This window comes from Lissotriton helveticus, chromosome 5_1 (genome assembly GCF_964261635.1).
Source record: "Lissotriton helveticus chromosome 5_1, aLisHel1.1, whole genome shotgun sequence".
Taxonomy (NCBI): Eukaryota; Metazoa; Chordata; class Amphibia; order Caudata; family Salamandridae; genus Lissotriton; species Lissotriton helveticus.
This window is the reverse complement of record NC_136065.1, coordinates 203942875-203956910: the sequence shown is the minus strand read 5'-3', so window position 1 is coordinate 203956910 and position 14036 is coordinate 203942875. Positions and strand designations below refer to the sequence as shown.

Sequence of the window (14036 nt, the reverse complement as noted above, 5' to 3'; positions counted from 1 at the left end):
TGACGACAGAAACAGTTAATTATTAATCCAATATACAATAAAAGTGACTATTACCTGCTGCCCAAGTCATTCTTATAGCTTTGAGGAGCAGAAATAGTCTGAATTGTCACACTTCTAGGAGTGTGATGGTTAGTAGTTGTGTTGTTACTATCATTGGCAGTGCTGACGAGGGCAATGTGTGGTGCAAGCTGCAGTGTCCTCTGACGAGAGCTCCAGCACTTTTTTTTACAAATTAAACACTGATAGGCAATAATGTCGATCATGTAAAAAAAAAATACAATCCTAAAATCAGCAATTAGCGACAAAGCCACTTCAAAGTAAAATATTTCATAAGACTCTAATTAGCACAGCAAGGCAAAGAACCACACGATCATACCCTCTAGCTATTCGCGAATTTGTGATTTGCTAAATAAATGCGAAATTAGTTGTGAAGCCGGATCCCCATGATTTTCAAGAGACAGACTGAAATAAAAGCAAATAAACCTTGTCACCTGTTTACGCTGTGACAAAGATAAAGGGAGTGTTCTGTATATCTGTCAGCACAATTTATTCTTGAATTTAAAAAAGCTGCCTAGATGTATTCTAAATCTTCAAACTTCACTTCTTATTCTTAGTTAAACTTAAATTTAACATCTGCAATGGTTGATATTTTCTTTCCCAAAAATATAAATGCACTTTATTTTTAAAGTGCTTACTTCAGCCTAGCTTCCATATTGTTTGGTTGATGGCAGCATTAATTCTTCTGTTGAAGTAACCTGAGTGGAACGTTTATGGTTCGTATCGAAGAGTCGAGCGCACACAACTAATCCCACTAGCTAATAACACTGGATTAACCACTATCCTGGGGTTCTGAGCAGTATCTGCCTGGCGTAAAACACTTCAAGCCTTATCAGCAGTAGGAAGCGCTATATAAATGTAATTGTAACTAGGGGAGGGCCTACTCAGCTTTTCATGCTGCAGTAATTTGGTCATAGGAGTGCTACAGACTTGAGTAATGTCGGTCCGTCCTCCAGATAGTGAACGTCACTTATCAGTGCGAGGATGTCTCACAGGCTGTCCTGCAGGCGACTGGTGTTATGAATGCTAAGGATAGACCCCATAACTGTGACAGCTCTGGCTTGGTGGTAGGGGCAAAGCGGTTCAAGACCTAGGTTCTATAAGGATGATGAGGGGAGTTACCAGAGAAGTATAACAGTTATCGCTAGTCAATAAATAGGAATATCCCACTAAAAGTGGCCTGTGTCGGGTCGGATGGGTTATTATCACATACGATAAATTCCAACACAGAGGTGTTTAAAAGATATCTGATGCGATAATTATCACCTACTCTGACTTTTTGAAGATTAACAGGTGGATTTTGGTACATACTGCTCCAAATCCTCATATTTCAGTACATATATGGTATTTTTCCCTTGTTTAATTCCAGTAGGTTTGCCCTGCAAAAAACTAAGAAAGGGTGCCATTTTTATTGCACCTCTTAACTAATATGTACAATAAACATCAAACCACAAACAATGAGCATGCTGTCAGTTACTTCAATGTTTTAACAAAAATGCTGCAATAGATTCAGTTGAATGTCGTAAAAAACACATGCGCTACTCTATCGCCCCACCATGATTATGGAAATTGCTAAGCTTGTAGGAGGTACTGAACACAGATGAAATTTGACAGAAGGCTTCAAAGATGGTGCAGCATGTTTTGTTTCACCTTTTTCATACTACACATAGAACATATATGTTTTCCTTCACAATTGCCAGCACACCGACATTAGACCCTTGACGCGGACCACATATCCCTGTTTTCAGAAACGGTCTGTTTCTTTCTTCTAGCCCTGACTGGACATCGCCTTGCTCCTCGCTGCTCTACCTCTGGTGTGGATAGCAGTGAGTCTTGCCGCAACCTAGAATAGTCACTTTATGAAGATGACATGTAAAACATTGACACTAAGTCAACTCCTTTTATAATATCCTCCACGTGACTCTAGCAAAATGGACTCAACATACGTGCGCACACAGTTTTCCATATGACCGATGGGACAGAAGATGTTAAAAAAAAAACGTTGTTATTTTTGGGCAAAGCAGGAAGGCAAAAATACCAACTGAGCATAAATTGGTTCCTTCTGCCACTCGGAACTAGTTGGCTAAAGTTTTCTCAGAATAATGTACAAAAGCCAAAGCGGAAGGTGCACTCAAATCAAAGTCAATAGAGCAAAAATTGTTTGGATGATTATTTCTTCTTTATTCAGTTCAAAAGAGTGTTTTCATTGAGCACAGGCACAGCCAACGTGGTTCGTTCCCTACGTGCCGTGGGAACTTCGTCAGGGCTGTAAGAATTAACATATATATACATAAATATACATAAAGACATTACACATCAAAAAAATATAGATACAATAACATCACTTCCTGCAGACACACAGGGTTGTCATCAGGAAGTGCGATGTGCCAAAGACCCCAAAAAAATACAAACATATTATAGTACACAACGAATAAACAAAAGAGAATTGACAGTCATGTAAACCTTATTGTATATAGATCGTGATTTAAAATTTTGCAAAAAAAGCGTCAAAGGACACCAGTCCCTCTGCTATGTAGAACCTTAAAACAGTTTTTTAAGAAAAATAGTTTTACTAGAGAAAAGAGAGAAGCAGAGAATACATATGGGTAGTAGAGAGAGAAGAAAAAGGAGAAAAGATAACAAACATATTAATGTTCTTCAGAGATTCAAAAAAGTGTGTCATGCAAGTAAGAGAACTGCAAAAACAAACAGTGGTGGTGAAAAGATTATATCATTGCTCAAGCCGTATTGTGTCGTGTAAAAAACAGAATCCCAATCACTCACCTACTATGAATTATCAAGTACAAATGCTTACCATCAAAAGAAATTGCGACAACTAAGATGGTTGGAATAGCAAATGTCAACGTGGTTGGAGTTTCTGAGGAGAAAATAGAAAGCCAAAAACAATAATTGGTTCCATTTCTCTCTACGTCAACACTATATATCATGAATAGCGTCACTTGAACAAGGCCAATTGATCCACCCTCCTACTGAGGACGTCCAAAGTTGGGCGGAACAATGAGAAGAAATATTATAACTAGAGTGCCTAATTCTAAAGGGATTAAAAAATCTTTTTCTCCAAGACTAAGATTACATTTAAAACTATAGGTATGTAAACACACAGGTAGGTAACTACCTTAAAGGATATGTAAGGAACACATCCCAAGTTCCATGTGATGTAGGTCCGTCGTGAAGTATCACGTGAGCCCAAAATTCTGTAATAAATGACAGATTTTTGGGGGTAAAGATTATATACCCCACGTTTTGGTAGTTGCCATTATTTATACTGTGGTGTACCTACCAGGCAGAGATAACAAATCTGTTTAGAGATTCACTACTGTGGCTCTGTTGTTAAAAATTCGTTATTATTTAATCTTCCCTTACAGCATACTATTGTCTTTTGGGGCATGCAATCTCTGAATTCTACTTCCTCTTCACTAATTCGACTTTTTTGTTATCTCTGCCTGGTAGGTACACCACAGTATAAATAATGGCAAATACCAAAACGTGGGGTATATAATCTTTACCCCAAAAAATTTGTCATTTATTACAGAATTTTGGGCTCACGTGATACTTCACGACGGACCTACATCACATGGAACTTGGGATGTGTTCCTTACATATCCTTTAAGGTATTTACCTCCCTGTGTGTTTACATACCTATAGTTTTAAATGTAATCTTAGTGTTGGAGAAAAAGATTTTTTAATCCCTTTAGAATTAGGCACTCTAGTTATAATATTTCTTCTCATTGGTCCGCCCAACTTTGGACGTCCTCAGTAGGAGGGTGGATCAATTGGCCTTGTTCAAGTGACGCTATTCATGATACATAGTGTTGACGTAGAGAGAAATGGAACCAATTTTTGTTTTTGGCTTTCTATTTTCTCCTCAGAAACTCCAACCACGTCGACATTTGCTATTCCAACCATCCTAGTTGTCGCAATTTCTTTTGATGGTAAGCATTTGTACTTGATAATTCATAGTAGGTGCGTGATTGGGATTCTGTTTTTTACACGACACAATACGGCTTGAGCAATGATATAATCTTTTCACCACCACTGTTTGTTTTTGCAGTTCTCTTACTTGCATGACACACTTTTTTGAATCTCTGAAGAACATTAATATGTTCGTTATCTTTTCTCCTTTTTCTTTTCTCTCTACTACCCATATGTATTCTCTGCTTCTCTATTTTCTCTAGAAAAAATCTTTTTCTTAAAAAAAACTGTTTTAAGGTTCTACATAGCAGAGGGACTGGTGTCCTGTGACGCTTTTTTTGCAAAATTTTAAATCACGATCTATATACAATAAGGTTTACATGCTGTCAATTCTCTTTTGTTTATTCGTTGTGTACTATAATATGTTTGTATGTTTTTTTGGGTCTTTGGAACATCGCACTTCCTGATGACAACCCTGTGTGTCTGCAGAAAGTGATGTTATTGTATATATATATATTTTTGATGTGTAATGTCTTTATGTATATTTATGTATATATATATGTTAATTCTTACAGCCCTGACGAAGTTCCCACGGCACGTAGGGAACGAAACGCGTTGGCTGTGCCTGTGCTCAATGAAAACACCCTTTTGAACTGAATAAAGAAGAAATAATCATCCAAACAATTTTTGCTCTATTGACTTTGATTTGAGTGCACCTTCCGCTTTGGCTTTTGTACATTGTTTGAATCTACACCCTTAAAACAGCAGGTGTTGGAAGCAGTTGCACCACTGAATATTGAGAACTTCTGGAACCGTTGTGCTTGACCTTGGTCTGCTGTTTTGTGTGCTTTTTGGATTTGCTAAAGTTTTCTCAGTCTCATGTGGCGCAATTATATTGTTATCCTAAGAGTTGGCTTGCAGAAGTAATTGTTGAACACGGAACAATTGTATTGCTGTGTTGTGCTCTGTTTCCATTTATTTCTCCAATTCACCCCATCTAAAGGAAAGAAGATGCTACAATACCCTGGTACGGTCATGGTCCCAATACTGTATCACTGTTTGCTGTGTTCTCGCCAGAGGCTGTTACAAGGCACTGGAGTTGCCTTCACAGCTCTGCTCACATGAGGGATCCATGCTGTACCTTCACCCTGGCTTACAAATGAGTAACACAGAGGTTGGGAGCAGGGAAAGCTTCCGCATGCTCTGTTTTAAAGCTCAGTCACAGCCTGTGAAAGGGTGTTCACCGAAAAATGGAGCACTGCCACTACCAGTGAGCAGGTGTCATCTTCTAGGGCCAGAATTTTTACATTTAGCTCTGATGGGAGTGTAAGGTCACAATCCACAACCAAGAACATGTGGCTTATCAAAATGTAAGAGTTATTAAACAGTTTCTGCTCTCTGGTGGCACTGACAAAAGCGTTGGCCTGCACAAACTGTAGAGGCAGTCGGAGATCAAGGAGGGGACAGCAATGGCGATATAGAAATGACTGGCTGACGGGCCGATTCATTTGTTAGCCATCCTTCTAAGTGACATGCGAACCTTGGCCAAACTGCACTAAAAAAAGAGTAAAGAACAATATTTACCACAATCTTGTTCGTCTTCATTTTATTCCACCATAGTGGATTACAAATAAAATGCTGATATTAATTCCCTGAAAGTCAGGTAAGTGAGCCTAAAGCTATCTTCTAGACAAGCAGTGAAAGGCTGAGAGCAGGCCGCCATTCTAACTTCAACAGGCGACTGGAAGGCTGAGATGCTATTTTTTTTCCTGTCTCTTTATTTACTAACTTCTGAAGTTCATAGTGCTATTTTAGGATCCCCCTACATGCAATGTACAGTCTACAACATAGATGAAATAGGTCAGGGTTATTTTTACAGGCAATTGTGCTTAATACATTTTCTTAAAAAGAATTCAAGGCCACTGTCCCATCACTAAGTCTCTGGATACCACCACACGCTGGTCCACCGCTGGAAGCAGTGGACTAATGACACGATGATCAGCCCTACACTTGAGCCCATAACACACTTTTGAGAACAGAAGAAAGCAGACGACTGAGATGCTTCAGTTCTTGTAGATTATTTACAACAAGGGGTGGTGATGGACAGAGTCTCTGAATTAAGCAGAGTACTCTCACCCAGTCAAGAGATCAGGGCTAGATCCAACACCGTTTTTTAGCTCATTGCACCATCCCAGTTTCAGAACCTGGCTGTATGCAAATTAGTCTGTCCCTGGCCCAGTGCATCATGGGAACAGGGCAGACCAGACTACAAAAGCCAATTCTTACACTGGGAAGGAAACAAGCTTCCGGGGACCGGTTTCTGCCATTTCAGGGGTCTTCGGCCCGGCTTGCTTGAATCCTGATGGTGCAATGAGCAAGGGACTCACATCTGAGTATACCCTTCCACGCTTAGGGTGGACAAAATTATTTACAACAAGGGGTGGTGATGGACAGAGTCTCTGAATTAAGCAGAGTACTCTCACCCAGTCAAGAGATCAGGGCTAGATCCAACACCGTTTTTTAGCTCATTGCACCATCCCAGTTTCAGAACCTGGCTGTATGCAAATTAGTCTGTCCCTGGCCCAGTGCATCATGGGAACAGGGCAGACCAGACTACAAAAGCCAATTCTTACACTGGGAAGGAAACAAGCTTCCGGGGGCCGGTTTCTGCCATTTCAGGCGTCTTCGGCCCGGCTTGCTTGAATCCTGATGGTGCAATGAGCAAGGGACTCACATCTGAGTATACCCTTCCACGCTTAGGTTGGACAAAATTATTTACAACAAGGGGTGGTGATGGACAGAGTCTCTGAATTAAGCAGAGTACTCTCACCCAGTCAAGAGATTAGGGCTAGATCCAACACCGTTTTTTAGCTCATTGCACCATCCCAGTTTCAGAACCTGGCTGTATGCAAATTAGTCTGTCCCTGGCCCAGTGCATCATGGGAACAGGGCAGACCAGACTACAAAAGCCAATTCTTACACTGGGAAGGAAACAAGCTTCCGGGGACCGGTTTCTGCCATTTCAGGCGTCTTCGGCCCGGCTTGCTTGAATCCACCCCCTTTTCTGAATCGTTCTTGTAGATGCATGAGTAACACACTCACCTTCAGTCCAGCGCTCTCAGCCTCAGACCCCCGGTCCACACCGGTGATGTAGATGCCAAGGGCATACTCGGCCCCGCCTCGGATCATGAGTCCCAGGGAACGTCCCTCGCTCAGGACGAGGTTCACCTGTAAGAAGAAATAAAGAGAGGTCAGGGGAGGAGCAGTGACAACTCACAAACTAAGTTCAGTAGATGGTCGGATCAAGAGTGAATTTAATAGTTTCAAATACAGTAGATTTTGTATACGTCTACTTTTCTGACAATATTATGTAGGGTCTTCGTAAGTAGTGTGAACTTTATCATACACACTCAATTGAAAGTGAGGGCTCCTTGGTATCAGGAAACTGCTGAACTCAAACTTTGTAATTTTATTGGCTGGAACTGTAATGGCAACTAAGTTTTCCAAATAGTGGCTATTGAAATTGCCGCACACATCCGACAGCCGATGATTTGCAATGGAGTGCTACAGAAAAAGATCCTGATTTAGACCTAGCCAATATAGGTAAATCTCCCAATTCCTGTTCAGTGTGGTGCATCCGCCATCAGTGGGATGTCCACTTCTGCAATTACCGCCAGTGAATTTAAGAATTACATTCTGTCGTATGGCAGCTGTCAGGTGAAATTTTAAAAATGCCAGTGAGATTTCTTAATATCATGTCACAAGAAATTTGCAAAATTCCATGTTGCACAATTTTGCTGAAGATTTGTTAATCAAGTGAGTATCTGGTATAAACATTTTTGTGCAAGACCAGCTGGAAAATGACTTTAACACAATTGTTTTCACTGAGAGACGCTCAACTTGGTACCGGAATATCATAGTCAAAATACTGCTGACATAAATATTGTATTCTAAATATGTTCAACTATAACACATTGCTGTAATGGAGTTAATGATAAAAAGTCTACATCCAATGGGACAATATTTGTGTTAACAAAATTTAAGATAAGATATTTATGTCAGATGATATTTCAGTAGATAATATTCTGACAGACAACCTCTCTGTTCGAACAAGTCTGCGGAACAAGAATCTGTGTTCTGGAGAGGTGAGCACTTTCTAAAAAAGTTGTGCGGGATACTAGCAATCCACATTTTGCTCTGAAAGCCTCATTTTGTGTAACTTTACGAAGTTTTCATAGAAATCCATGAAATTCTGCAAAAGAGTTACATATTTTCGTAAACTGGCAGTAATTCCTCTAGCTGAGCCTTGCATGTTGGTTTATTGTATTTGGTGGGAATCAGCAGAACTCATACCACAGCTAATCCCTAAATGTAGAGGTTGTTTCTTCTTGAGTTTTTACACTCACTTGTGCTGCATACATCAAGGCATAAGGGCTGGCTTAGAACATCTCCCACCTCTACAGCTGTGGAAACAGTGGCACTCCTCCTGTGATGACAGGAGCTCTCTCTTTTCTGCAGCCTTCCACACAGTACTGGAAGCTGCCTTGACTTGACTCATCTGCTGGGGTGTGGGGGAAGGGATCGGGGGCCTGCAGTCATAGTTTCTGACCCCCTATCAGTTTCACTGCTGGTTGGTCCAGCTGCATTATTCCACGCGTGTGTGGGTGTTCAGAGCTTCAAGGCTGGCACCACAGCGTGGTTCTCTTTGCTTGCCTTCGCCTGAAGCCCATGGTACACAATCTTCATCTCTTTTCTCTCTGGAATCTGGACAATTTGTGTTAAGAGGCATTTGTCCCAGTGACCCTAGAGATAGTCTATGCCCTGGTATCATGGCTAGTCCAAGCACACCTGCAGGTGGGTCTTCATTGTCACCTTTGACTCCATTTGTCCTGATGACAGATGCCCTTCAGAGGGTAGTGAGCCACCTTAAAGGATCTGAATTTGCAGGGTCATTGGACAACAATCGAGGTCCATCACTCCTTGAACTGGTGACTCATCACAAGTTTACTCCTCACCTCCTGTGTTAAGCAGTCCTGGCCCACATGGTCAAACAGGTGGTGAAAGCCTTATGAACTGCCAGGGAGCACAAGCATGCTCATTGCTTGCAGATGTGCTGTAGGACATTTGCGCCTGTGTTAAACATCTGTTCTTACTGACAGCCTAATATCTCCCAGCTGAGAGTGTCCCTTGGCAGACCGACTGGGTGCCGTTTTCCCCTCCTCGTCATGTACGCTGTGTTTTAGGAGGTTTTGCAGATGATTGCTGCTGCTGCGAAGGGTCTGCCTTGGGAAGATATTTTTGTATCCCTAGCCAGTGGCCTGCTTCCCCAGTTTAACACAGAGACCTACATCTGATTCTTGGAGAATGGGTGGTCTGTACTTCTCATGGTGCCAAAGCTTTGTTATGCCTTCCATGTCATACCCTTTCACCTGAAGGTGCTGGAGAGGATTCAGGGAAGGCATGCCCGTGGTTAGGTGGTTTCCTTTTTGGTCTCGTATTAGTTGATTCCTGGCACTCCTCTGGCTGGTGGTGGAGTCTCTTTCCATATTACATTTCATCCTGCGTCTATTCAGTCCCCCTTTCTTGCTTTGCAATCTCTCCTCCAGTTTCGCTTGGTTTCGCCTCATGATCTGCAAATTGAGCAAACGGGGCTGTGGAGACAGGTGGCTTTGTGCATTCAGTACTGCTGGCGTCGGTCCACAACTTCATGCAATTAAACTGCCCCCTGCCATTGTGTGTTCCCTGTTCTGAAGCCTGATCCTACCTCTTTTTTGTAGTTTTATATAGTTACTTTTTTTTGCATTTTTTTTGTAGTGCAATACTGGCCCGAAGGCATTCCAAAGCGCTAAAAGAAAATCCCATTGCTTTTCATATTTTTTAGTCACGGGGAGGTTAGTTGATTTGAACAGGATCACAAGATGTTGGCCAAGGCCAAGATTCAAACCTTCTTCCCCAATTCCAAAGTCAGTAGCTTCAGCCACTAGGCAACATGTCCTCCCTTCTAAAGTCTTCTCTTATATTCATGCCTCCCAAGATATTGTCTTAATGATCTTTTTTCTTGATTGAGAGATGGGTAAACATGCATTCCCTTGAAGCTCACCAGACCCTGTTCACTTGCCTGGATAAGACTCAGAAGTTCATGTCTTCTTATTCCCTCTTTGTTGCTTATAGGAAGACTGGCCGAAGCAAAACCAACTATGTTGGGTTTGAATGGCTACTAAGCTGGCTTACCTTTGCCTGGGTGAGCTGGACCCTGCAGGGGACCCAGGGCTGTTTGAGTCTTAGCACGGCTACGTCCTGGGCTGAGGTGCACGGACTCCGCTTTTACCACAGTTATAGAGGTGCGACTTGGGCTGCTCTCCACTCTTTCGTTTTAACTATTGTCTTGAGGTTTCTTCCTTATCCTTTGTAACTTTATAAATAAATAAATAACATATACCTACCTGTAATGAACTAGCACTGGAAGCATGATGCTCATGCTCGGCTTCTTTTAGTGTGTGACTACAGTAAGATGTTTCTTCCCGAGTCCCATGAGGCTTTGTTTCCTGTAGTATAGGGTGATCCAAGACCTGCTTTGTTCTATCATGTGTTATTAGAGTGCAGTGAATTGATATACCGTGTGTTATGGAACACTATGACCATGTTATCTGTTCCCCTTTGTCTTCTATTTTTTAAGAAACAGCTATGATTCACAGCATTAAAAGTGAGTATGCTTTAATGTTTTTTTCATTTTGTCCCCCACACTTTCATATATCTCAGTATAGCAAGGGGGAGTTTAATTAGGGATCTAGTAGACCTGAAGAAGGCCACAAACCCAGAGCGGCTCCATTGTATGGCTGAAACATATTGGCTATAGATTGTGAGGATGACTGACATTTCATGACATCCAACCTTTTATTTTAATATCATCAGAGGCACCCTGAATAAAGGTATTCAGGGCTGATTCTTTTGAAAATCTGACTTCTCCTTTGGTGTGCGTCTTGGATACCTTCTCAGGATATCAGGAGTTCCCAATGATGGCTGAGCCCATCTGAGACAACAGACCCCATGAGGAAGCATGGTTGCTAAGTTCTGTGGGGACAGTCCTTCTTCTCAGCAAAGGGATACCCTTAATTGGTGATGTTGTCTGAGACGTTGGGTGCCAATCGATCATGGTCTGGTTTGTTTTACTGGTTGTTACTTAGGGGTCCATTATGATGTCGGCCAGATTGCCCCCGCCAGGCTGGCGGTAGCCACCGCATGCCTGGCGGGGGCAATCCACCCGACATCAACACTCGTTTCCCCCCCCGCCATATTAGTATGGCGGGGGGACCTCGGCGGACGGAAAGACCGGCCGCCGCTTTTCCGCCCCGGTCGCCTTGCGGACGGGGCAGAAAAGGAATAATATGGTGGCGGTGCCTATCAGACACCGCCAGCCATATTATGATGGGCGTCTTTAGGTGCCTTTCCGCGGCGGCGATACCGCCATGGAAAGGCATGCGGTCTTCACTCTGGGGGCCCCCTGTGGACCCCCAGAGTGAAGGAGAGGTGGGGGGTGCACACGGGGGGGGGACCTGTGGTACCCCCTTCAATTTCATTAACAAAGCGGCAGGCACCACGCGGTGCCTGCCGCTTTGTTTATGCAAATGCATCAATGCATTTTTAGCATTGTGGCGGGCGGTGCAGAAATCACCGCCCGCCACAATGCTAAAAATGCAGGATGTGCCCGCCACTGTGGCGGGCACATCCTAATACCCCCCACGGGAAACCCGCCCTTATGGCGGGCGGTCCCGAATTCCGACAGGATGGCGGGCGGCCGTTCTCCTAATGAGCCCCTTAGTGGGATAGGAGAATGTATTCGTGGATCTCCTTTCATTTTCCTCTCACTGCCCTCGAGGTGTTAGGATTTAGGGTGGGAGGTGGGGGGGGCACCCTGTACTAGACAGGAGTATGCCTGGGGAGTCTTACTAATGACATACAAGGATGCTCGGTTCTCATTCGATCTTTATGCATCCCCAAAGAGAATATTACTTTTCATTAGCACTTTGGATATACTCAAGGTTTACCTTTTTGCCCAACTTCTTGTACATGCATACTTCTTTTTCCTGAAGGCAGTTCGTCGAGCTCCCCCTGGTATAGAGTGCATGGCGGAGGGAATTCGCTGTCTGTGAGTTGACTCAAGTTCACTGAAGCACCCACGGTGTTCAGACACTCTTGTCCGTCCACGGCTTCAGAACTATTAAACTTGTCCTGCGAAGCATTGTCCCGTGTTCTCATCCCAAGCAGCAGTAGGAAGGGGGGGGGGGGGGGCACAAACAACGTTAAGCGAACTTTGAGCACACCTGGGGCTCACAATTTCGTGTATTCACTCTGATGCACAGAAGAGACAGATCTCGCACACGTGCTGGTGTTGGGCCGTCACTCGCCCCACAGCTGCAGCATCCCTGCTCCATCCCGTTCCCAGCTGAGACGGCCGTCCACTGGGTCTCGGGATAAACGGATGTGATCCCCGCTAACAATACCGTGCCACCGGCCTGAGAGCCCCCGGCAGCCGCACGACACTGACGCCGCCTGACAGCCCAGGAAAACAAGAGGCGACCTTGGCTTTGCCCGCCAGTCAGCGCCGCATTAGCGAGGCGGGGGGAGGGGGCCTCAAAAACTTTCATTATTTCCCTTCATCGCACCTGTGCCGCACGTCCGAGGGCTGGGAGCCCGGCTCTGCTTGGAATGCAGCTCCGCTGGTGGAGACCACACATCTTCCGTACGCCGCCCGCGTCTGGCTGCTAATGAGACGAGAGTGGGCGCCAAAGGCCGGCGTATGCCAGGGAAGGACAGCGGACGGTGGTGCAGCGGACCAATTACCGACACTAGCAAGAAGTACTTCACACACTGCACTGAAATGATGAGCGCTGCCGACCTTGGAACTGGGGAACCAGGTTCGAGTCTCGGAGCCCGGCTCAACATCGTGTGATTCTGGGCACCTCACTTAATCTCTCCTGTGCTTAAAAACGAATGTGTCCTTGTCAAATGATAACCGGTGCTCATTGAAAGCGCTCCAATACCTTCAGGTTGAGTTTGCTCTAAAACAGCAAACAAAAAAACAAGAGCGCCCTACATTGTCTGGTCTGTAAGGGCGCCAAATCGACCTAATATTGTTAAGAGACCTGCATGTCCACAATGCTTGCCAAATAAAGTTGTCAACGTCGTGACCGAAAAGTTCACGAGGAGCGACCTAGCGGGGGAAATTGTAGGCCTGTGAACGGACAACAACAACCTTTTGCATGGCTTCTTGGCGCTTACTGGTGTGTCACAGTTATACATCGACTGTCAGTTTCATTACACTGGCTGCACAGTTGGTGTTTCGGTATTGCGAGGTCCCTTAACGCCCCAGTAAGTGCAGGCAGGGCGCAATGCTCTTAGAAGTTTGGTGTTGCCCTAACAGTTTGGGCCTTGCGATGTTTTTGTGCATCCATGGAGATAGCAAGTTCCATTTTCACTACTTCATAATGATGTGGCCATTGAAGTCGAGTCTAATGCACTCCCACTACTCATACTTGAAGTGTGTTTAGTTGCATCAAGGTGAGTCACAACTTTGCATAAGTGTTTTTTAAAAACTTTGCAAATGTATATGTCTTTATATCTTCAACGTCCCTTTGCTGCAGTGGGAAGTTGTTTCCACATCCAACAAGCATTTGCAATGCAATGCATTAGGAAAGTTTGAGCTATTGGTATTGTAAATGACCGCTTTTATTTATGTGTTGGTTTTGAAAATAGCAAAATTAATAGCTTTGTCATTTACAATGCCAATAGTTTTAACTTTCGCAAATGTGACCCCTATTGCATTTGTAATGCAATAAGTGTTGTATTTACGTGACTTAGATGTATTGATATTACAAATAACAATGGCTTTTATTATTTTAAATAATTAATACTTAAATAAAAGTTATTGTAATTTATAATGGCAATAGCTGAAACGTTTGTAAATAACTTTTGTGAAGATTATGTTCAATGTATTTTATTGTGAGGAAAATCCAAGAACAGAAGTGAAATATTAACATCTTTTTGTG

General features: G+C 43.4%; 1 protein-coding gene across 1 annotated transcript in view; it reads right to left on the bottom strand.

Moving 5' to 3' along the window:
• WHRN (whirlin) overlaps positions 1-14036 on the bottom strand; it is an 871032-nt gene that overhangs the window by 400651 nt on the left and 456345 nt on the right. The window contains exon 4 of the mRNA XM_078640355.1: positions 7093-7218. Coding sequence (XP_078496481.1) covers positions 7093-7218 — 126 coding nt within the window. The remainder of the gene's footprint in view (positions 1-7092; positions 7219-14036) is intronic.